Genomic DNA, 25,032 nt, shown 5'->3' on the forward strand with positions numbered 1-25,032 from the left:
CTGGCTATGCCCATGGTCCATGAGACTTGGCGAAGCAGTTGCCTCAGGGCAGCAAGATCAGGAAAGCTGGGAGGGGCAGCAGATCTTGGCCCATGAGGAATGTGCCACTCACTCCCCCCACCACCTTCCCACCTTCCTTTACCTCCCATTTTTCTTGGTGTTGTCATAGGCAACAGGGGTGGAGTCACTGGCAGAGGTTGCGTTTTCTGTTTTGCCTCAAGTGACCAGACAGCATGGGCTGGCCCTGTTGGGTACTATGTGCACAGGTCATACAATACATCCATTTGTCTGCTTATTTTGAAGATTTATACCCAGGGCTGAGTTCTGGCACCCTTTAGGTGTGTTCTGGCACCTCTGTAGCATTGCCTATTTTTTTAAAAAAAGCTCACCAACTTTGGTTGGTTGATCCCCCCCCCAAAAAAGGCAAGTTCCAGTATCTCTCTCCTTTTTTTAATAGAAAAAAGCCCTGATTATACCTCACCTTTCAATCAGCACAATCAATTTCAAATCAATTACAAATTGTAATGATTTTTACAAAGAAAGCTGATCTCTCTCCCCCCCCCCCCCCGGTCACCAGCCCTAAATTCTCTGACAGGTGAATGGTGCCAGCTCTTGCTTCCCTTTGGTTCTGCAACCCCAGAGCACAAATGAGAGGCTTCTGATTTGTAGGGCTATTGCCCTAAGCAGCATGGTTCCTGGTTGCAGTGTCCCCCAGGAGGCAAGAAACACATAGCTGCCAAGTTTTCCCTTTTCTCGCGAGGAAGCCGATTCAGCATAAGGGAAAATCCCTTTAAAAAAGGGATAACTTGGCAGCTATGAAGAAACAGTTGCCCTGTCGCCGCTTGAACATTGGATTGTCACGTGTCCAGCCCACACTGCTTTCTCCAGAAGCTTAAAACTTACTTGATTAATCACCTTAGTTTAATTGGCTGACAGTCCTGCCCCACAAAAGAATAAAAGAAAATGTTTTAAAAACCAGTTATAGACAGTGCCACAGATTCTATCAGCACTGTCTCTGGGTAAATATTTTCAGGACTTGGGGTTTGTCCTGAAAGATCAGGTGGGTCAGTGGGGCATCCGGGGAAGAACTGAGCTAACAATCTGCACCAGCCCCAGACAATGAGGCCTTTGGAATGAAGCAGTGACCAGCAGTTTTCTTCTGGATGTGTGCCTAGAAAAGGCATCCATTCTTTCTCTGCAGCCCTCATTATATTGCAGCAACAGCTAAAAAGTGTTGACGGAGAGCTTCAAAGCGGCACTCTGTGATATTGTTAGCAGAGTGTGGGAAACGACCGACCCCTTTAAGCCACGAATTGCGATTTCTCCCTGTGAAAACCCTGCACAGCAGCAGAAGCCGGCACAGCAGAAGACTCTGCTTAAGCAGAGGGTGCATTTTGAACAGGAGTAAAAAAATGGCATTACTACAGTTTGTGGAAATGCTGATAAGGACGGTTTTGCGGAAGGAAGAGAGGAAGTGGTTAGGCAAGCTTGCATTTTTATTTTTCTAAGGAAGGAACAAAAGGATCTCTGTGTTGTGGAATTAAGCTCTTTTCCTTTGAATTTAGACACTCTACACAGAGAAGGCTACTCCTGTGTAAGTTTCATGAAAACTACTGCAACTTCTGCCATGGCTATCTTGAGCCTTCCTCTGGATTGGGACCCCAGAGTGTAAACCTATTGGATCCCCCACACTTTCACTTTCCCTGGTGCTAAGGTGTGTGGCAGGCTGAATCCCAGGAGAGCCACTGCCAGTCAGTGTTGACACTATTAAGCTAGATGGACCAATGGTCTGACTCAGTATAAGGAAGCTTCCCGGGTTCTCTGCTTCTTTAAGGGGGAAGGCTGTAGCTCACTGGATGTATGGGGTATTGGGAAATTCCAACGAAAACAGAAACAGGAGCAGAAACGGCCGACACTCACTTACTCTGTAACAGAAAATGATCCAGTGAATACAATCGGTATTCGGTGTTCTGCTTTCTATCTGCAAATAAAACGTAATAGAGTACGTCCTCCCTCTCCCATTTGCATTAGATTTCCTTTGCACTGAAATAAATGAAAATGTAACATGTAATTAATTATCTAGATTATGTAAGCTAGGTAGTTTTGCCATAGTGGACAGCAGGATAAACAACATGGTTTTTGGCAGGAAGTGAACTGCAGAGGAACAGAAGCAGTGTTGTGTCCCATGAGTGCAGCATCTTCCATTTCTGGTCGAAGAGCAACTGTTTGGGATACAGAAGGCTCCGGGTTCAATCCACAGCATCTCCAGGTATCCATGGCATCTCTGCCTGCAACTCTGGAGAGCCACTATCAGTCATTTTGGCAGGCAATACTCAGTTAAATGGATCAATGGGTTGACGTGGGGTAAGGCAGCTTCCTCTGATTCTAGGACCTTTGGACAGAGCCAGGAGAGTTCTTGTGATGTTCTTAGACTTAGGCTCTGTCTCTTGACTATGCAGGCCCTGAAACCACAAAGAAGGTTTCCTGGGACAGCCACCTCCAGGTTCTGCCTCAAAGACACAAGGTGTAGCTTTGACGTGTTTGCTTCATTGTATGCACACACACAGAGCTTTCTTTTTAATTCTCCAAGGCTTTTCAACCAAATTTGAAGCTTTGCGTGAGTTTAATTTTATTGCTTAGTCTCTGCTGTGATGCTTTTTCTTCTTCTTTTTTTACTGCAATAGTGTTTCAATGTTGATTTTGCAGGAGAGTTTCACCTATAAGGCGGCCTTTCAGTGCTGTTGATAAACAAATAAATAGGTACTCATTCTCTAATTTTCAGTAGAAGCCCAGATTTCACAATGCATCTTAGAATGCAATTAAAATAATATAATTTTAAAAAGCAATAAAAATTTCCTAATACTGTGAAAACATTTATTCTCTCCCCTCTTCAGCTTAATTTAGGACAGTCCCTCCCAACCTGGGGCCCTTCAGGTGTTTGCAACTACAACTCCTATCAGTCTCAGTCTGGTTGACCATATGATGCTGTGGCTGATGGGAGTTGTAGTCCCAAATACCTGGAGGGGCCCAGGATGGTGAAAGCTGCTCCCCAGGGCCAAGTTGTCCAGGGGGGATCCTCTCAAAAGCTGGAGCCAGCCAACTTTCACTGGTTCTCATGAGGAAATGGAAGGTTGATGGGAAATAATTTATGACTTTCAACGTGTGGAGGGAAGTTCATTTAAGAAGCAAGGAGACAGTTGGAAATTGGGGGACATTTGCATTTTAATCTGAGGATTTCCATGTACCACCAATTAGAGACAAAAGATACATAAGAGATTCTGATGAATGACGCAGGCAGCTCGATAGCCTTCTCATTACATTGGCATCTGAAGTGGAACCAATGCCACTTATTAATAATTTTATTAAAATGGCAACACATTATTTTTTCCTGTACTATACAGAACTGTAAACATTAATTTGATACGGTTGAGAATCATGAAATGCAATCTTAATTACTTAGAAACTAGGATAGCCAGTCAAACTGAATCAGGCAGGCAATTAACTTGAGTTCCCCCCCTTTCTTCTTCTCCTTTTCAAAATGAGCATCCATCTTAAAGAGTGGAGATAAATAACAAGATGAAAAAATGAAGAATGGAGAACTCTTTGTATAAACAAACAACCCTCCTCCCCAAACTGATCAAACAGTTCTATGACACTGTTAAAGAATCTCTAAAAATGAGATGTTTTGGTGCCCAAGGCACCAAGCGCTTCAGGTGCAATCATCCAAACGGTTCTTCTATGCAAGCTCCATTGAAGTGAATGGAGAACTGCACCACAGTGCTCATAGAATCATAGAATTGTAGAGTTGGAAAGGACACAAGGTTCATCTAGTCCAACCCCCTACAATGCAGGAATCTCAGCTAAAGCATCCATGACAGGTGGCCATCCAACCTCTGCATAAAAACCTCCAAGGAAGGAGAGTCCACAACTTCCCGAGAGGGACCGTTCCACTGTCAAACAGCTCTGTCAGCTCCTGCTCTTTGCAATGGGATACCTGGAGAGTAAGCTCCACATTCTGGAGGGTGGAGAAGGCTCTGAAAAAAGGTAGGACAGGAGCTCAATTCGTGTGTTTTTTTGAAGAAGGTGGCACATAAATTTGTCACATGTTTCATAAGAACAGGATGCGAACACACAAAATGCACTGAATTTAATTGCCGTATTTCTAGGGTTGAGCCTTTGAATTAAAAATAGCTGCTCCCTGTGTGCCCATTCCATGAGCCATCATCGCAGCATGAGCCGAACGCCACACCCGCTTGCAACAACAGAGATAAAGTGGCTTTGTGGAATATGAGGTCATCTCTGGGAATAAAAGAGAACTACAATCGGCAACCCCTGATGTCTTTGGCTATTCAGCCTAACGGGGTTCATGAGCAGGCATGACTCACACACTGAGCATGATAGAGAAATGGGCCCCAAGCACTGCCTTCTTTCGCTGGGCCGATTCTCACAGACCCACGTCCACAGGATGAGAAATCCATGGTCTGTGTAGAGCACAAATTCCCAGGTTTCCATCTCTTCATTGCAGTCGGGCAATGCAAAGAAACCTGAACGTGCCTCTTTCAATGTGAGCTGCTGTCATGAACTGGCAGGACAGCGGGGAGGAGGAAGAGGACCCCAGCAAGGGATGTAGCCATGACTGGGACACACCAGAGAAGCTGGGGATGGAGAATGAGAGGTTGGTATGGAAAGTACTCACTGGGCGACAGAGGATGGCGAGGGGATGGAGGTCAGTGGACAGGAACCAGAGCAGCAGGACCCATCTCCAGAGCCAGAGGGGCTCCTGTTTCCCAAACACAGCAGGCTCTGAGGTATAAGGAGCAGCAGGAGGGGCGCTTGAGGAGGCTAAGGCAGGCACGGGCCCCCAACCCAGATCATTAGCTGCAATGAGGTGTGATTCCTCAGCTGGAGTAGGCTCGCGACAGGTGAATGTCATCTGCCTCATCAAGTTCAGATGCTGCAGTCAGTGCTGAGGAGCGCAGCCCTTTATCCCTGACAGGGCCGTCTTAAGGTCATCGGGCGCCCTGGTGCAGGGATCCCTCGGGCACCCCCCCACTCTTAAAAAAAAGAAAAACTCTTACCTGGTGTGCCAGGCGGCGGGAGCCTCACGGCGGCCCCCGCACCTCACAGCAGGGCTGCGCTGTGCCGGAGGCCGGCTGCCTGTCCGATGCCGCCGGGTTGAGTGGGGGAGGGGGCGCCGCTGCTCCGCGCGGCCTTCCTCCCTTCTCCCAGTGGAGCGGGGTGCCTGGGCAGGCTGGGCCACGGCGGGTTCCTTCCCGCCAACAGGGTGCTGCGTTTCATTGGTAGAGGTGCTGCCATGTGGCGTCACCTCTACCAATGAAACGCAGCACCGGGGTGAGGGATGACCCTGGCACTGCAGAGCGGAACAGGGCCCTAGTGCCCCTGTTCCGCTCGCTTCCCTCCCTGCTCTCGTGGTGCGGCTGGTGGAGGGAAAAGGGAGGCCGCCGCGAAGCTCCCCCACTTGCTGGGGCGGCCCTCAGCGCCCCCTGATCGCCCAGGCGCCGTGGTGCATTGCGCCACTAGAGTCAATGGGCAAGCCGGGCCTGATCCCCGATATGCTAGCTTTGTCCTTTTTTCCTTGGAGCAACTGGGCAGCTCCTGCACCAAATTGCCCTCCACCCTCAGCTCGCAAGAGCACATTGTCCCTGCCTGCATCCTCTGGCCAGCAAGCAAGACTAACTCAACAGCTTTAATAGGGGTCAGGAGGGTCCCACCTGACCCACCCTGGCCTCCATTATCCTCCCAACAGATAAAAATGGAGAGACATTTTAGCATCATTATACTCATTCCGACAATAGCAGCTCATGCTAAATTCCTTTGTTTGGCAATTGCCTCCCCCACCCCAGACTTAGCTTGGTGGTCACATTTAGATGTACGCAGATTGCAGGAAACATGAACCTAAACCTCAGTCAGAGATTTGATTCTGAGAGCAGCGGTGGGGACCCCTAGGGCCTGGCAATGAATGTGGCCCTCCAGTCCTTTCTCTCTGGCCCTCTGATGTCTCCCCTCATGGCATCTCCTTGAGTCCTTTGGCCTGGCTGGAATGTGTCCTTGGTGTTTGATGACACCTTTTGCCTGCCTTTGCATGACTGGGATGTAGCCTGCTGAGCAATGGTAAGAGACTAGCCATTGCTCCACCCACATTTGCTTCTGGTCCTGCCTACCATTTGCATCTGCCTCCTAGAAGGTCCCCCACGGGGAAATGTGGTCCTTGAACTGAAAAAGATTCCCAGGCCTGTGGGGAGGGAGCTGAATTTGATAAGGCTGGCAATGCAATATTTGTTAAGGCTGGTGATTTGGTATAAGGCAGCTTGCTTTGATCCTAAACACCACTCACAAAACATTACTGAGGCCAAAGGCCAAAAAAAGGGACAGTGACTTCCTAGAGTGAGCTGAACAGGAACAGCTGGAGCAAGTGTCTTCCATGGATGGAAGGTGGGGGTGAACTCAGTCAGGGCACCCTGGGCCAGCTGCCCATTTGAACCAATGACCAAGCATGCTGAGGTAAGCAGGAGGAGGCTGAAGGGCCCAGGTGGGCCCAGCACGGCAGCAGCATGTGTGCAAACGTTTGCCCTCCCCCCCCCAGCCATTCTTACGTCTGTTATTGCCGAATCAGCAAACTCATCCTGGGCGTTAGTTTGAGAGTTAGCAACAGCAGCCAGTTTCTCCCGAATCCGTTTTCGAGGGATTTCAGATGCTTCCTGTTGATGAGGGAAGAAGAGAAGGAAATAAAATCCAAAAGGATGCAGCATATGTCATTGCGGGAGACAAACACGAGAGCAACCATGGGAAAGTGGCCGTAGGTCCGTGGCAGAGCACCTGTGTTGCATGCAGAAGGACGGTCACAGGTTCACTCAGAAGAGCTGCTGCCAGTCAGTGTCAACAGTACTGAGATAGATGAGCCAAGTTCAGCTTCCTACTGTCCAAAGTGGGGAGGGCAGCCATTTCCCCTCCAACATTAGGATCCTGGTTCTGGAGGCTTCCACTTTCCTAAGAAACCCAAAACTTTCCCTCTTCCTTTTCCAAGGCTGCTCTGAGTGGCTTGTCTCCTGCACTCTGTGGGCAGCTCAGCCTCCCTTCAGCCTTCCTCCTTTTTCTACCCTGGGCCAGGCTTGGTTGGGCAATTATTTCAGTGTGACTCCAAATAGCCACAGATCAAATCTGAAAATGGCGTTGGAGATGGCTAGGCTAGAGAACCTGCAACTGATGGCTCCCTCATGAAAAACATCTATGCAGGATCTAGCGCTATAGTACTACTGCAACTGTGTCGTTAGCCCACCCCCAGCGCCCCAACCTTATTCAGGGCCAACCCACCTGAAAAAGCAACCCAAGCAACATGTTTAGTTGCCAGTGGAAGCAACTAGTCCCAGGGTAATCAATGTGGAGCATTCCAGATGTTGTTGGCGTGCAACTCCCATCATCCCTTGCCATGCTGGCTGGGGTTGATGGAAAATGGAGCCCAACAGCATATGGAGGGCACCACGCCAGTCACCCTGGCTTAATGCGAGGAGACATCCAACAGCCTCTATTAACTGAGTTTGCTAAATGGAACCTCCATGTTCAGTGGTATGCCAGGAAGTGACTTTTTGCCCTGCTTAGGGGCATAGAAAACTGTCTTACACCAGTAATAATAATAATAATAATAATAATAATAATAATAATAATAATTTATTATTTATACCCCACCCATCTGGCCGGGTCTCCCCAGCCACTCTGGGTGGCTTCCAACAGAAGAATAAAACACAACAATCTATTAAACATTAAAAGCCTCCCTGTCGTCTAAAAGTCTGGTAGTTGTTTTCCTTTTTGACATCTGTTGGGAGGGCGTTCCACAGGGCAGGCGCCACCACCGAGAAGGCCCTCTGCCTAGTTCCCTGCAACTTGGCTTCTCGCAAGGTCAGGGCCTTGGTCCATCAAGCTCAGAATCATCTACACCAGGAATAGGGAGCCTCACAGCTGCTGTAGGTCTTCTCCAGCTCCCACTAGCTCCAGTCAGCATGGTTAGGGGGATGATGGGAATTGGAGTCCAGCAGCATCTCCCTCTCCCTGGTGAACACTGATTGGCAGTGGGGTTTCAGACAGGAATTCTCTCAAGGTCTATCTGGAGATGCCAATAATAGAGCATGGGCCCTTCTGTATGTAATGCTGATAGGAAGGGATGTAGCCTAGTGGGAAAGTATCTGCTTTGCATGCAAAAAGTGCCAGGTTCAATCCCCAGGTAGGGCGTGGAGAGCTCTCTGTCTGAAATCCCGGAGAGCTGCTGCCAGTCAGTGTGGGAACTACTGAGCCAGATGGACCCAAAGGTCTGACTCAGTATAAGGCACACTTATTATGTTCCCGTGTCCTGCCCCTGATATAGCCCCCTTTCCTAACTTCTACTTCTAAAGCTCCCAGAAGCATCCATTTGCCTACTCTGGGAATTTGGGTGCTGGACTACCCTAGACTTCAGTATGTTTCTGTAAGGAAGTTTTGGTGTCCATATGTCTAAGGCCAGCCATCTTTCCCTCCCCCAGTGGACTCTGGGATAGCTCCTTTTCTGGACCATGCAAGAATTGCTACCCCCTTGCTCACCTGCCCAGTGATGCTGTCTAGGGCAGGGCCCATCCGTCTAATGGACAGCAGAATCCAGCCCTTGATAAATGGCCCACTAAGGGCCGTCTTAAGCGGGTCGGGCGCCGTGGTGCGCGGATCGCTCCGGCGCCCCCGCCCCGCCCCTTCCCGTGGCTGGTGGGCGGGCGCAGGGCGCAGCGTGGTTTCTGCGCGGCTTTGCCGTGCAGCGCCCCCTGCCGATCCAGCGCTCTGGCGCCCTGCGCCACCCAGCCTACCCCTAGAGCCGGCCCTGGGCCCAATTGCACCAGCTGCTTTGGTCTGTGTTCATTAAGCTACAGTTTTGTTCTTTTGGCTTCTTTTATTTAATGATCCTCTTGTCATTAGAAAGTTGGTTGTTCTCTTGGGTATTTAAACTGTTTTAACTACTTGTGTATATATCTCTACTTTGTCAGCTATAATGGCAATGGTGGGGGTGATACTAATCCCTCTTAAATCTTTTTTTTTTAATATATAAAAATCCTGTAAATCTATCTATGAAAATAAATTCAGTAAGAGTTCAGTGTTGATTCTTTCTCTCCAGGAGAAAGGCAATTCTGGCTCCCTCTGTTTCTTATTTGATAATCCCTCAAAGAGTGCAGTCTCTAGATGGGATTGGATGGTGTGATCTGGGGTGGTGCTTTCAGGGTACAGGGCTATATTCAGGCTCCCTCTGCACCTCTCAAGTGATTAAAGAGCCAGGGCCTAAGAATAAGGAACTGAGAACAACAACTGAGTTTCTGCCTTCCCTACAGGCCAGGCCTCCTATCTGCTGTTCTTTCAACTTCAGAGAGGCACCTGGCCTTGGCACTGAGCTAATCTTGCTGCGGTTTATTTCTGGGTCCTCTTGTGCTGGTACACCGGAAGGTAGGGCAGGGAATGATTAACATCAAAATGAGGAGGGGAAGTCTCTCTCTTGTTTTCATTTGCAGACTGTTCAAAGTCAGCAGCAGCAATGCCAACAGGCAGCAGCAGGGTAGAAAGGAAATTTCAAAATTTCACTATCCCTTTCATCTGTTTGCACTTCCGGGCTCTGATCTCCAGGTGACAACAATTCAAGGAGGGACAAGCACTGCTGCCCCTTTCGTATCCTGCATGTGGCCATCCCATAATGGGCATCTGTTTGGCCACTGTGAGTACATGATGCTGAACTAGATGGGTCCCCTTTGGGCTGATCCAGCTGCAGCCAGGCTCTTCTGATGTTCTTATGTCCCCACAAGTAGAGGGGGAGGGAGATATGCCCCCCATGGTAAGCTCAAGGGCAGAGCCGTCTTCCCCATAGGGCTTAGTGGTGCGTGGCACCAGGGCGCCGGCCTATCAGGGGCGCCCCAGTGAGTGGGGGAGCTGTGTGGTTTTGCCGGCGGTCTCCCCTTTCCCTGCACGCCCATCAGCTGCGCCCCGTCAACCATATGGCTGGCAGGCGCGCAGCTTCCCTCCCAAGCCTTTGCGGGGATTGCTCTCCCGCAGTGGCATGGGAGAGTTGCACCCCCCATGGTAATTATCCGTGGTAATTTGGGGGCGCTGGGCGGATATTTGAACCCTGGCGCCACATTTGCTAAAGACGACACTGCTCAAGGGGTTTGAATTTCAGTAGGACACGAAGGCAGAAACTGAAGCGTGGGTGGTGCCACACTATCCTCCATGGTTGCTAGTTTTAGAAGCCCCTCTAAGAGGGGAGGGAGAATCAGGGCAGTTTCCTGATGTATCGAAGGCCTTTCTCCTCCTCCTCCTCCTCCTCCTCCTCCTCCTCTGTATGCAGTACAAAGCAAACAAGGCAGACAAACACAGATGTACCTTTGACTTTTCAAACAGAGCCAGGGCTTGTTTGTAGTAATGGATGGCTGGACCAAAGTGGCCCTGGCAGAGGTGAGTCATGCCCAGCTGTTCACAGGCCTGCGCCTCACCATAGGAGTCACCTGGAGGAAGAAACAGAGCCAAAAGTTGCAGGACAGGGGCCAGGAAGTCCAAGATGGAGTGAGGAGGAGCATAGGGTCAATGGCTTGTAGTTTCTTGCCTGGGATTGGGGACAGTTTGATCTGCAACTACGGTAGCTCAGGTCTTTGGCTGGCATATGAGCTGAGCTACTTTTCAAAGTGAAACAGTGCCTGTCTGCCCAGTTAGAAGCAGGACTATACAAAGCTACTCCTTTTAGTTTCACCTGCATTTTCTCCTTGTCAGGCAGCAGGCATTGTAGGTTTCTGGAGACATCAGTGCAAAAACAAGGCTTGCAGTGCTGATTTGCTGGAAGTTCTTAATAGCCCATTGCTCCACATTTAAGAGGACTTTCAATTACCATTTGATTACCTTGTATAAAACAGGTTTTATTGTTCCATTTGCATTTTGCAAGCAGAAGTAAGGCAGCTGGCCCTGGAGGCCTCCAAGGGATAGTGAGAGTTCCTTCCCCCCTGGCTGCACAAATTCAGAGGCATTTTGCACTCTAAAACATTCCTTCACTCACACTCCAAAATGTATCAACAACACTAACAGTTGTGTCCTATATACTTATAGAGAACTCATTGCCTGTGTGTGGATTCTTGTGTAGCCAAAGCAGCAGTACCCAAGCCCAAGAGAGAGGAGGAGATACTAGCAGGCATGGAGGGAATGATAAGGTGTGCAGAAGTACAAAAAGGCTTTTGGGGCGCAGGGGACCAACAGCTCAATGAACGATACCTACAGAACAGGTCAATTGGGGGCCCAGGAGGATGGAAAACCAGGGAGAAGGCAAAATGGAATACTGTAGTGTAAGGTTACCAGATTTTTTTCAATGAATCTGGGGACGCTTTTCAATTTCAATGGATTTTGTATGGGGACTGATTTGTAAATCCAGGGACTATCCCTGGGAAATGGGGACATCTGGTAACCAGGGCCGTCTTAAGCATACCTGGCGCCCTGGCGTGACGGATCCCTCTGGCGCCCCCCCTGCCCCGTTTCCCAGCACGGCGGGCAGGTGGGCGCAGGGCGCAGTGCGGGTGCCGCCTGGAGGGCCGGCGCCCTGCGCCATCCAGCCTGGCCGTAGAGCCGGCCCTGGGTCAGGGGGCGCTGCCCATCCCCTTTTGCGAGGCCCCTGCGCGCGGTGGAGGCGGCCCCAAGCCCGCGTACCTCTGGAGAGCGGCCTGAAGCTGCTGAAACAGGCTGAGAGGCGTGCCTAGGGCTGTATCCGGCGCGCCTGGGGCGGCCTCCACTGCGCCGCACAGCAGGCGCAGCAAGCGCAGCGGCGCCCCTGGTGGCCTGGCGCCCTGGTGCCCCGCACCACCGGACCTGGGCCTAGAGACGGCCCTGCTGGTAACCTTACTGTAGAGTCTTCTGAATACAGGCGAGGTGGCATGCATGTAACATTGCAACATTTTGCTGCTGGTCCCACCTGCCTGTTCTGTCTCCCAAATTGCTTAGTATGAGCTCTACTGGAGGTTAATGTGACTCTGTCCCAAGCCCCACTTGTAGTTCATGATCTTAGCCGGGAGCCTGCAGTGTCGGGTTCTGGAGTCAGCAATGAAGGAAGCAGATCTCCCTTGTCAGCGAAGTTAACTCTTTATTCAAGGAAACAAACATACAACTCAGCCTAGTGGTCCCAGCAACACTCTCCAGTAGGTCTTGCCCCTATGGAGCAGTTGCCAGGACTGAAGGTCCCTGCCGTCCATCCTCTCTAAGCCTCCTCCTCTCCTGGTTGTTGCCCAAGCAGCCTGAAACGGTGTCTGTGCACCTCTGACCTCTGCTCTCCTCTACTTATTACTCTGCGTGTTCTTGGGAGACCAGTGGGGAGGAGAGTTTGTCGCAGCAGGAGAGGGAGTCTCCTGGGGTTCTTCAGCAATCCCTCGACCCCTCTCCTCTGCTTCAGCCTCAGAGTCTGAAGCCTCAGAGTCTGCTCCCTAAAGTTTGTTGCCCCTTCAGCACCGGGCACCTCCTCCTAATCTTCTCTCTCTGGGTCTCCCAGCTCCAAGTCTCGCCCTCTAACCACCAAACCACCACTGGCTCTCTGCTTTGCATACAGAAGGACCTCAGCCTTCTCCCCAGCATCCCAAGCTAGCTAATACAGTAGGATCAGTAGGTGTTCCCTGCCAATCAGAATGGACCTGCTTTCCCCACCCGGGCACTCTGCACATGTTTTGGACTGCAACTCCCACCCCCGCTGACTCAGACTGGGGCCAAGGGGAGTTATCATCCAGTCATTGGGAGAGCACCTGGCTGGAGATGGCTGGAGCGGGTCATGCTGGACCAGAGGCACCAAAGGACTGACCTGATATATAAGGTGGGCTTCACCACAGTCTCCTACCTGCATCCACAAAAGCTTTCAGCGCTTGCTGGGAGTAAAATCCGGCCATGTCATAGTTTTTCAGCTGGCCGTGAGCAGTGGCCAAATTGTAGTGGCATTGGGCCTGAGCAGCCCTCTCTCCTAGTGCCCCTAGCAAAAAGAAAAGAAAAGATCCAGCATGGATTATGTCAGCAGCTCGGCAAATGGATCCAGCCCCTTCCCAGAACTCTAGAAACTTTCCCCCAAAAGGATATTGTTCTGAAAACATCCCTAGCAGGGGACATTTTAGTGTTATGCAGTCCTGTAGGCATGAGAGCGAACCTGCCACAGGGGAAGTGAGAGGGCTCCTGCAGGCTTGGAATTCTGCATCAGAGTGACCAAAATTATGCACCAATGAAAGCTACGGTCTGCAATCTGCATATATTATACAAATCACCATACTGTCTCTTATTTGCTGAGAATTGAGGCAGAGAGATCTACATGCTTCACTGGAAGTCACTACACCATGAACATAACATTTTAGTTGTATTCTTGTTATAAAAAAAAGTGCACCAAGACATTCCGTTGTTGCACCCATAACCTACGTTCAAGGTGCCATTTAGCTCCTAGCGTTCATATTTCAGTTTCTAACACCGGTCATTTGTCCCTGTCCGACCCAGTACCCTATTTTCCACATAGGCCAGCTAAATGCCTCTGGGAAGCCCACAAGTAGGGGATGAGAGCAAGAACATTTCCCTGTTGCTTTCCCCCAAAATTCAGAGGTAGACTGCCTCTGAACCTGAAGGTTCCATTTACCTGTTGCAGCTTACACAGGCACAGAGAGGGTGGAGAAGGGAGGAGGAGCTTTGGGTGGCTGGAAGTGGTTTAGTAGCGTGCAGCACCCCTGCACATAGCTGTCAAGTTCTCCCTTTTTTAAAGGGAAATTTCATTATGCTGAATAGGCTTCCTCGCGAGAAAAGGGAAAACCTGACAGCTATGCCCTTGCAGTTTGGAGGGCAGCACTTGGAGGAGGAGAATGCCAGGGAGCCAGCGGTGGGACTGAGTGCTGAGCCCTTGAAACATGCGGCTGCCAGCCAGCGGAGGTGATCTGGGGGTAGGTGGGCTGTGGGATTAATAGCCTGGCAGAAATAAGGACATTTGCTTTGTTACTCAACCAGTGCTTGCTTTATGGCAGTGGTGGCCAAACTTGGCCCTCCAGCTGTTTTTGGACTACAACTCCCATGATCCCTAGCTAACAGGGCTAGTGGTAAGGGATGATGGGAATTGTAGTCCCAAAACAGCTGGCAGGCCAAGTTTGGCCACCACTGCTTTATGGTGTCTCCCAAGCTCCACCCCTTCCTGCCTCTTTCCTGCAAGAGGCAGCCATGAGAAATTGGCTACCACCATGTTAGCTTAGAATCTGAAGCCCTCCTTGCAAATAGGACAGAACGGAAAGCAAAGAACACCCCCCCCCTTTACCAAGGAGCCCTGTGTAGCCTCCCAGGGCTCTTTCCAGCAGAAAGAGGCACAAATCTCTGCAAAGCCGCTTAGCCAATGCATACCCCAGCCTAGAAACTCGAGGAGGACATGTTTTCAAACAAGGATTGTAACATTCTAGGTAAGAAGGAGTGCAAATGAATTGAACAAGCACAGCACCACACAGATGAGACCAGTGACCCACAAACTTTGTTAGCTGACAGACAGAGGGCCCAATTGGCAAACAAAGCTCAGGAGTTTAATTTTTTTGTTTATGACACATCATTATCATATGTATTGGTACAGCAATGTGTTTTAAAGACTTGAATAAATTGGCTTAAAAAACCTAACCCAATATAACTCACCGTACATGTCAGCTGCTTCGCTGTGGTACTGCAGGGCCCTTTCGAAGCACTCCAGGGCATTGCAGGCAGCCCCCAGGTTCTGCAACAGGACTGCTTTCTTCTGCACCGAAAAGCCTTTCCCGCTGCAAAGACGGAGAGCTGCGTCAAAGTGTTGCTCTGCCTGCCGGAAGCACCTCATTTCCGCATAGTGCAGCCCCAGGTGATTGTAGAGTTTGCCTGAGAGCCAAAGTGGGGCGAGAAAACCCAACATTAGCTGGAGAGAGTTTGGGATCTTTCCAACTGATCAAGCAGGACCTTGTAGTAGGCATTGCACAGTTGACGGGAGCAAGACTCGGAGGAAATGTGTCCCCCAAAGACTGGGCCTTTCCACTGGGATGGAGCATCCCCCTCGCCCCTCGACTTAAAGGGCCCCTGGGTGTGGAAAAGGTTCAGACGATGCCCCTCCCACTCAAAAAGTGGCAAAACCCCCATCCCTCCTTGGATCAGGCCATGTTCAGTTACTTAAAAGAACCTCCGGCTTCCTCTTCTTGCAGAAGTACTCTTAGCATTGTGGCGTCAGTGTGAGTTCCAGCTACGACTAGAACATAGGAGTCAACTCCTAGGGGCCAAGGCCCCTTCACACCCCAATAAAATATTTGAGAGGGCATGCCCCACCCAGAAGTTGATGGACATTGCCATTCAAAAGGTGTGCGTGAGCTGCATCTTGTGAGGGGCTTACCTGGGCCACCCTAATATTTTATTCAAGTTGGCACCCCTATCGGAGAATGAGAGGCAATTAGAGTAGCATCCTGCTAGGCCAGCCTTTCCCAACCAAGTGCCCTCCAAATGTTTTGGACCACAACTTCCATCTGCCCCCAGCCAGAACAGCCGGACTCCCATTAGCCCTAGCTGTGCAGGCTGGGGTTGTGGTCCAAAACATCTAGAAGGCACCAGGTTGGGGAAGTCAAGCCAAGATGGTGCCTATTTGCCTGTTTTCCTCTTCCCTCCCCCCCTTTTCCCTTTGTGATGTGCCCATTGTAAACATGTGAACAGGGACAATCTTGTTTTTAATGAATGATCGTATGTAAGTTGCCCTTGGTGCCTTTTTAGCTGAAGAGTGGGTGGATATATTTTGAATGTGTTAGTACATCTCTCTCTCACACACACACACTGTCCCTGGGCATGAGATTTCTTCTTCCACTTCATCTTAATACTTGTCTATCAAAAAGCCTGCATTTGGGAATCCCCATTTCTGCTGAGATCAAGGGTGGGAACTGGGTCCCCAAGGCAGAGTAGCTCATCTGGTTAGAGCGCATTCTGGCAGCCCCCTGAGATTTTTGGGGTGGCATGATTTTTCCTTAAGGAGACCCAATGGGGACTACGGAGGTACTTACCCAGCAGCTCCCGGTTCTTTATCTTGGTGCACGACTGGCTGCAGGCCTGCAAGCTTTCCAAGACGTCATCTGGGGAGTACCCTGGGCTTCGCAGGAAGTAATTTGCTGCCTCCCTCATAGCCATGGCTGCGTCTTCCGGGAGTTGCACTCCTTGGTAGGCCTGGCCGGCCAGGCGAAAAGACTGTGCGGCTGACTCCACGTCACCTGTGTTCACCAGGCAATAGGCCAGCTTGATCAGGGCATCGGCTGCGCTTTGCGTTTGATTTGTGCTGTATTCCTGGATGGCCTTCCTATAGAACTCTGCGGCTTTTGCATATTCCCTCATGTCGTCGTAAGCAGCGCCCACGTTGAAGGAGAGGTCGCCATCCTCCTCCTCAGCTCCAAGCTCCTTGGCCTTCAACAGACACTTGAGGCCTTTCTGGGGCTTGCCGGTGACAATGTAAGCTGCCCCGAGGTTGAAGAGACACTTGGCTTGGGAGGAGCGAGGCTCTGGGAGGCTACCTGAGAGCCTGTATGCCTTTTTGAACGCAGCCAAAGCCTGGCCTTCCTCATTGCTGCTGAAAAGACATATACCAGCCTTCAACAGCCTTTGCATTTCAGCTTGGACAGAGCCCAGCTGGCTCACAGGCTGGTTTCCGACAGAGCCAGAGATCGGAGGAGCAGAGGCCATTTCTTCCGAAGGGGCAATGGAAGGGGAACTGCAAAAGGAAGCAGAGCATCACAACTATCTGCACTTTGCAGCACAGTTTATCTGCATATTTAGGTTTTTTAAAAAAATCTAGACTGCTTTTCAAGGCACAGACCCTGGCTGTAGGTAACCACCTCCCACCTCCCAGTGATGGGTCAGAAAAGAAATGTAAGGGAGGCCCATGGCTGGCATCAGCACTCAGCGCTTCCAGGGTGCAAGTTGTCCAAGTAAGCCACCCTTCTCAGAAGATGGAGGTGCCACTTTCCTCTCTTCCTCCATGTACTGAGCAGGAGTTCAGGCAAGATGATCTCCACGGTCCCCCCCCCCAGCTTTATGATTTGCCTCACTCCCCTTTTTATAGCTCCCAATCCAGGGGCCATCATCACTACACCTTGTGGCGGAGAATTCCAAAGATCATCAGGATGTTACACAGAGATCTCACCATCTTGTCTAATGCCTCAGTTTCCCACTGATCTTGCAATGAGAATGCATCATGTAGCTATATTTGTATGTTGCCGTTTCAAACGATCTGTGTCAAGAGGCTATAAAATCATAGAGTTGTAGAGCTGGTAGTGACCCTGAGGATCTTCTAGTCCAGCGTTTCCCAACCTTGTGCCTCCAGATGTTTTGGGACTACAACTCCCATCATTCCTGACCACTGGTCTTGCTAGCTAGGGATGATGGGAGTTGTAGTCCCAAAACATCTGGAGGCACAAGGTTGGGAAACACTGTTCTAGTCCAGGCACCCCCAAACTTCGGCCCTCCAGATGTTTTGGACTACAATTCCCATCTTCCCTGACCACTGGTCCTCTTAGCTAGGGATCATGGGAGTTGTAGGCCAAAACATCTGGAGGGCCACAGTTTGGGGATGCCTGTTCTAGTCCAACCTCCTGCAAGGCAGGAATATGCAGCTGTCAAATATGGGGATCGAACCTGCAACCTTGGCGTTATCAGTACCAACTGAGCTCTAACCAACTGAGTTATCCAGCTGGTGTCCATGCCTTCCATTTTTTCTACATGCATTTTATTATCCCATACTGGTTTCACTTCCCCCCTCCCCACAATGTAGCGTTAAAATGATTTCTAACAGGCAAAAGGGAGCAGAAAAAGTGTGTGTGTGTGGGGGGGGGGGAAATATTATGAACTAGTAACGTGTCTTCCATGAGAACATTACTGGCAGGTAATGCAATCAAGTCAGCAGAAAGAAAAAAGGAGCTTTTGAAGAGAGAGATGCAGATTTTGGTATAATATTAGCTTCAGCTATCCAGGGAGCTCATTAGTTCTTCATTAAATGTTTGCTATAAACATACGTTTTGATTGATAATTATGTAATGAGCTGGAGAGCCTCGTTTCCCATCATCATGCTTTCCAGCTTGCGTGGCTGTTGTGCAAACTAGACATTGATTAAAAATAGTTAATTGATTGGGGGGGGGGTCAATAAAGGAAGCAGTGCCATTTATGATCTGTGCAGTGGGAATCCTCTCGATTTCCTGGCTCTGGTGGATTATCTTCGGCTGCTTAAATGCCTTTCCAGGGAGCTATTTTGGTGTGTGTGTGTGTGTGAGAGAGAGAGAGAGAGAGAGAGAGAGAGAGGGAGAGGGAGAGAGAGAGAGAGAGAGAGAGACGGAGAGGGAGGGAGGGAGGGAGGGAGGGAGGGAGAGAGAGAGAGAGAGAGAGAGAGAGAGAGAGAGAGAGAGAGAGAGAGAGAGAGAGAGAGAGAGAGAGAGAGAGAGAGAGAGAGAGAGAGAGAGAGGAGAGATAGATTCTGGGAGAGGAGGCAAAATTCTCTGCAAAAGGGGTGGAGGAAAGCAGCATATATCAAGGAGGACAAGTTGCAATTCCTTTTGATAACTCAAGATGGCTATAGCAATGTTGTTGTGGTCACCATGGCACAGGAATGGGAAACCTCAGTGTTGGTGGAAAAGTCCATGGCAGACCCAACAGGAAGGACACCGAGAATGGCCAAGTCTGTCTTGGGAGAGCAGGAGCTGAAAAATGGTCTGGATTCTGGAAGGTGTGGGGTGAACATAAATCCTTTGGAAAGGATAGTAAACTGTGCATAGAATGGTAGAGTTGGAGGGGACCCCCAAGGGCCATCTAGTCCAACCCCCTGCAATGCAGGTAATCTCACCTAAAGTATCCATGACAGATGGCCATCCAAACTGCTTAAAAATCTCCAAGGAAGGAGAGTCCACCACCTCCCGAGGGAGTCCATTTCACGGTTGAACAGCTCTTACTTTCAGAAAGTTCTTCTTGATGTTTAGCCTGAACTTCCTTTCTTGTAACTTGAAGCCATTGGTTCGAGTCCTGCCCTCCAGAGCAGGAGAAAACAAGCTTGCTCCATCTTTCATGTGACAGCCCTTGAGATATCACAGAGCCTAGGGCTTGTCGATCAGAAGGTCAGTGGTTCTGTTCGGTCCCTGCTCCTGCCTATCTAGCAGTTTGAAAGAACGTCAAAGTGCAAGTAGATAAATAGGTAAACGCCATTTCCTTGCGCTGCTCTGGTTCGCCAGAAGCAGCTTAGTCATGCTGGTCACATGACCTGGAAGCTGTCTGCCGACAAACGCCGGCTCCCTCGGCCTATAGAGCAAGATGAGCATACAACTCCAGAGTCGTCCGCGACTGGACCTATTGGTCAGGGGTACCAATAGGTACCTCTTTATCATATCTCCTCTCAGTCTCCTCTTTTCCAGGCTAAACATACCCAGCTCCTTCCGCCATTATAAGGCTTTGTTTCCAGACTCTTGATAATCTTGGCTGCCTTCCTCTGCACATGTTCCAGTTTGTCAACATCCTTCTTAAATTGTGGTGCTCAGAACTGGACACAGTATTTCAAGTGTGGTCTCACCAAAGCAGAATAGAGTGGTACTCTTACTTCCCTTGATCTGAACACTCTACTTCTGTTGATCCAACCTGGAATAGCGTTAGCTTTTTTTTGCTGCTGCATCACACTTTTGACTCATGTTAAGCTTGTGGTCCACTAAGACCCCTACATCCTTTTCACATGTAGTACATGTACATGACCAGGACATGGTATGGAGGCTAAAGCTACAGAGCTCTAGGGATGAAGAGGGGGAGGAGATGGGGAGGTTTCTAGCCATTGCCAGCTGCATGGCTACCTGCTCTTTTGCTGGGCTTCTCTCCTCCTAGGTAGACCCATGGCAGTCAAATGAGCACTACTCTGGGCTCCTGCTGCCTGCACTCCTGAGGCCTGTCAGGGGGAGGGGGAAATGGGTGAGAGTGGAGATCAAGTCAGGGCTTGGAAATGGATCAGTCGGGTTCCTGTAAAAGGTAAAGGGACTCCTGACCATTAGGTCCAGTTGTGACCGACTCTGGGGTTGCAGCGCTCATCTCGCATTATTGGCCGAGGGAGCTGGCGTACAGCTTCCAGGTCATGTGGCCAGCATGACAAAGCCGCTTCTGGCGAACCAGAGCAGTGCACAGAAATGCTGTTTACCTTCCCGCTGTAGCGGTAGCTATTTATCTACTTGTACTTTGACGTGCTTTTGAACTGCTAGGTTGGCAACAGGAGCTCACCCCGTCGTGGGGATTCGAACCGCCGACCTTCTGATTGGCAAGCCCTAGGCTCTGTGGTTTAACCCACAGCGCTACCTGCGTCCCATGGGGTTCCTGAAGAATCCCGAAAAGGGCCCTCTGAATCCAGCCTGGTTCCTCCAGGTCTTCAGTTGGGAGCGAGATTCTCTGCAGGGCCTTAAGCAAAAGAGGTCTCTCTAGGGACAGGGCTGGATGGGGTCCTGTTGTAAACACAAAGCAATGTCTGGGCAGCGCCGTCTTAAGCGCCCCTGTTGCCATGGTGCGCCGGATCTCTCCGGCGCCCTATGGCGCCCCGTTTCCCGGCGCGGTGGGCGGGTGGGCGCGGCGCTGCTGCGCGGCGGGCGGGCAGGCACAGCGCGATCTCTCCGGCGCCCTCCCGCCCCGTTTCCCAGCGCGGTGGGCAGGTGGGCGCCGCGCGCAGCGGAACGGCGGAACGGCCGGCCAGCGGGTGGGCGCAGCTCGCGGCGCCCTCCTGGCAGGCCGGCGCCATGGTGCCCTGCGCCACCGGGGGTCCACGACGAGCCGGCCCTGTGTCTGGGGAAGACTTATGAGGATGGACCAGGGAAGCAACAGCAAGCAGTACAAGGAGACAGGGCTGGCCCCAACAGCAGGATACTTCCAAACCAAGGATACTTCCAGACCTGGACAATTTAGCAGTGGCCTGTGGCAAAACGCAACCAAGTCGAGCCTGTAAATTTGGTCATTTTTGAGAGACAGAGGCTTTCAAAGGGAAAGTGTGCCTTGGACTCAGTGGCATCGCAATTGGGGGGTGGGGGTGGCGGTGCACCCTGGGTTCCATTTCTGCAGGGGTGACAAGAAGTCAGCCTGTGGGGGCTCGCGGCGCCACCGCATGTGGAGGATCCTCCGTTCGTGACTGCAGCCGCGAGCAGAGGATCCCAGCACCGTCCATACGGCGCTGGAGTGCTGGTGCCGGCAAACTGCTATACAGCACATGTGCAGCATCACTACATACAGCGCATGCGTCATACATAGCGAAGCCGCACATGCGCCTTACGTAGTGATGCCCCGCCCCGGGTGTCATGACGCCTTCCTTCGCTACTGCTTGGACCAGGGGTCAGCAACCTTTTTCAGCCATGGGCCGGTCCACTGTCCTTCAGACCATGTGGTGGGCCGGACAATTATGGGGGGGGGGAATGAACAAATTCATATGCCCCACAAATAACCCAGAGATGCATCTATATATATAAAAATGTAAACTGGGCATATAGGTTAGTCTCCACTTTTCTCCGAAACCACTTGACCGATTGCGTTCAAATTTGGACACAACGTCCCATGTGAATATGTGAGTGACCATATACAGGTTGCGTAGATAGATGTCACACCTATGGCAGGTAAAGCAGGTAAAACCCACTGTTCCCAAACACAAAACTCAGACAGACAAGGATGCTGGGAGCACAGGAGAGGTTGCAAAACAGCGCCCTCTACTGACAGCTACACTGGTACTGCAGCTAGGAAACCTTCCCTCTCCACAGCATCTTGGCTCGGCTTTGAAGACTGGGCCGAGGGGGAAGAATAGGTCATGGGTCGGAACAGGGTGGGGGCAGTCACAGGGATGAGCCATAGCAACGTGTGGCCGGACCAGCTAGTTTTAAATAAAAGCACACATTCTACTCAGGTAAAAACACCAGGCAGGCCCCACAAATAACCCAGAGATGCATGTTAAATAAAAGGACACATTCTGCTCATGTAAAAACACACTGATTCCCAGACCGTCCGCGGGCCGGATTGAGAAGGCGATTGGGACGCATCCGGCCCATGGGCCTTAGTTTGCCTACCCCTGGCTTGGACTGTCAAATAATCTAGTTACAGGTAGATAGCTGTGTTAGTCTGCCATAGTTGAAACAAAATAAAAAAAATCCTTCCAGTAGCACCTTAGAGACCAACTAAATTTGTCATTGGTATGAGCTTTCGTGTGCACGCACACTTCTTCAGATACACTGAAACAGAAGTCACCAGACTCTTATATATAGTGAGAGGGTGGGGAGAGTACTCCTGGAAGGATTTTTTTTATTTTGTGTCAAATAATCTGTCCATTTATATTTAAATTAACTTTGATACATTTATGAGTATTTCCCCTCAACCTCAGTTGACCTGTTGTTGGGTTTTAGGTTGTTGTTGCTGCTATGTTTGCTGTGCCCCCTGCTCCAATATCTCTATTTTTTGCTTCCCAAGAAACTAATCTATTGTTGGGCATCTCTAGGTGAAATGTTGCATTATGGGTGGTGTGCCATACACAGGCCAGGAATCTTGAGGTGCTTTAGTCTGGAATGGCTGACAGGGAAGGAGAACCGGAGGTGGGGTGGGGGTGGGAGAGAGAGAAAGCACAACCCTAAGGGGTATGCAGAGCTGCTCATCACTTACCTGTGCAAAGTTTTGGAAAGGAAAGTTCTGAATTGTACCAGAAACGGCAACTGCAGGCAAGCCCAGAGGCAGGGAGGAGAGGAGGCAGAGGCCTTTCTGCAAAACTCTGTTAGGCAAATGCTTGTGGAGGCATAAGACAGGCTTAGCAACAATGCCTGGTTGTCATCAACAAACTTACTAAGGCTGTGCACACATTATTCATTTAAGCCACTCCCCTAAAGAAGAATTATTCTTGGAACTGTACAGTGGTACCTCGGTTTATGAACACAATTGGTTCTGGAAGTCTGTTCATAAACTGAAGCGTTCATAAACTGAAGTGAACTTTCCCATTGAAAGTAATGGAAAGTGGATTAATCTGTTCCAGACGGTCCACGGAGTACTTAAACTGAAGTGTTCATAAACTGAAGCGAACTTTCCCATTGAAAGTAATGGAAAGTGGATTAATCTGTTCCAGACGGTCCATGGAGTACTTAAACTGAAGCGTTCATAAACTGAAGCGAACTTTCCCATTGAAAGTAATGGAAAGTGGATTAATCCGTTCCAGACGGGTCCGCGGAGTACTCAACCTGAAGCGTACTTAACCCGAAGCATGGGTGTAATTGGTTCCGGAAGTCTGTTCATAAACTGAAGTGTTCATAAACTGAAGCGAACTTTCCCATTGAAAGTAATGGAAAGTGAATTAATCCGTTCCAGATGGGTCCATGGCGTTAATAAACCGAAAATTCGTAAACCGAGGTGTTCATAAACCGAGGTTCCACTGTAGTTGGTTAAGGGTGCTGGGAATTGCAGCTCTGTAAGGAGCAAACTACAGTTCCCATGATTGTGTGTGTGTGTGCGCACATGCGCGTGCACACACTTTAAATATATGGTGTGTTTGCAGCCTAAGACTGCGAACCCAGAGGTGCCTACTTGGCTGCCTCTCAAGCCAGCAATCCGAGTACAGCTGGCACGGCACCACCAGAAAGGGGCTGGGTGGCTTTCCTGGGTTGAACGGTTGGGTTCCTCTGGCGCACTGTGGGCTACTTCCTGCCTACCTGGTGAACATTGACAAGTTGCAACACTCACTAGTCCAGGAAGTTACCCTCTTTGCCAAGGTTTGGTCCTTTCAGGTCAAGGCTGATAGAAGCTGCAGTCCTAAATGTCTGGAGGCACTAAATTGTTTTGTGTTCCATAAATACATTGTAAACAGTTGTGTGGTATCATGGGTGAGGAGCCAGGGTAGGGGTGGAGGGAGCTGAGCTCAAATTCCTTCCCAGCCATGGAAGTTCATTGGGGCGACTTTGTTGGCTCAGCCATACTTTCTCAACCTAGCTTATCTTGAAGTGGGGCTGTGAGGATCAAATACAGCGAATCATGGACACTCGTCTTGCTTGAACTTATGCTCTCCAGATGCTGCTGGGCAATAATTTCCACCTCCTGCCTGGCCACTGGCCAGCGTACCTGGGGCTGAGAGGGGTTGGGAGTCTAACAACATCTGAAGACCATCCGTTTGGGGAGGGACTGATGTATACAGACCTGGGCTTTCTGAAGGAAAAGTGGGAAGACAAATGTAACAAGCTATTAAAAAATGAAACAGATGGCCAACCATAAATCTGAACTCTAAAGATGCGCCGAACCTGCATTGGCTACCAATTTGCAACCAGGCCAGTCTCATGGTTTCTTGTTTAGATTATTGCATTGGGTCGCAAAGTTCTAAGCAATTTGGGTGCAAAGTCCACCTGATTCCTTATGCTCTGCCTCAACTGCTGTGATCTCCTGATGGGGCACTTTTGGTGGTCCAACCTGCCCCTGAGGTTTCACCTGGACTTTTTGAGGCGCTGAGCCTGGCCCTGTGGTACACTGTGCCAAGAGAGGTTTGGCGGGAGCCCATCCCTGCTTGCTTTAGTCAGCTTCTGAACAGGGGCGTAGCGCTGCTCATTGGGGCCTGGGGCAGGTGTGTGGGTGCATGACATGTGTGGGGGTGGAGCACACTTGCCCAGCTTTTGCCGCCAGGTGGGTGCTCTCTTCACCCTCTGCTCTCACCAAGCCCACGCTGCTGGAGTCAGGCAGGCACAGGGATCTCTGTGGGGCCAGGGGCACCCGGTTTGTGCCCCCCGATTCTGCACATGCCCCCCCCAACACTACACCACTGCTTCTAAAAACAGTATTATTCAGGCAGGCCTTTCGAACCTGTGATGCTCTTCCAACCGGCTCATAGAATCATAGAGTTGGAAGAGACCACAAGGTCCATCCAGTCCAACCCCCTGCCGAGCAGGAAACACCATCAAAGCATTCTTGACATATGCCTGTCAAGCCTCTGCTTAAAGACCTCCAAAGAAAGAGACTCCACCACACTCCTTGGTAGCAAATTCCACTGCCGAA

At 50.3% G+C, this 25,032-nt stretch overlaps 1 protein-coding gene across 1 annotated transcript; it reads right to left on the reverse strand.

Annotated features, from left to right (window-relative positions):
• Positions 1 to 1,478: 1,478 nt before the first annotated feature.
• LOC118093108 (tetratricopeptide repeat protein 24-like) lies at positions 1,479 to 22,789 on the reverse strand. Its single transcript, XM_035131902.2, has 8 exons — positions 22,672 to 22,789; positions 16,047 to 16,744; positions 14,674 to 14,889; positions 12,875 to 13,003; positions 10,399 to 10,520; positions 6,615 to 6,719; positions 3,995 to 4,034; positions 1,479 to 2,738 (listed from the first exon to the last, which is right to left on the reverse strand). Exons 2-8 carry the CDS (start codon positions 16,714 to 16,716, stop codon positions 2,689 to 2,691), a joined length of 1,332 nt encoding a protein of 443 aa, XP_034987793.2. The 5' UTR covers positions 16,717 to 16,744; positions 22,672 to 22,789; the 3' UTR covers positions 1,479 to 2,688.
• Positions 22,790 to 25,032: the final 2,243 nt, after the last annotated feature.

The sequence above is a fragment of the Zootoca vivipara genome, chromosome 14 (genome assembly GCF_963506605.1).
Source record: "Zootoca vivipara chromosome 14, rZooViv1.1, whole genome shotgun sequence".
Taxonomy (NCBI): Eukaryota; Metazoa; Chordata; class Lepidosauria; order Squamata; family Lacertidae; genus Zootoca; species Zootoca vivipara.

Excerpts from the sequence above, each read along its gene's own strand:
- LOC118093108 (XM_035131902.2), bottom strand. The coding sequence starts at position 16,716 with ATGGCCTCTGCTCCTCCGATCTCTGGCTCTGTCGGAAACCAGCCTGTG. Across the intron at positions 14,890-16,046 it reads AAAGAACCGGGAGCTGCTGG|GCAAACTCTACAATCACCTG; the intron begins GTAAGTACCTCC and ends TTTGGCTCTCAG. Across the intron at positions 6,720-10,398 it reads CTCTGTTTGAAAAGTCAAAG|GAAGCATCTGAAATCCCTCG; the intron begins GTACATCTGTGT and ends CCTCATCAACAG.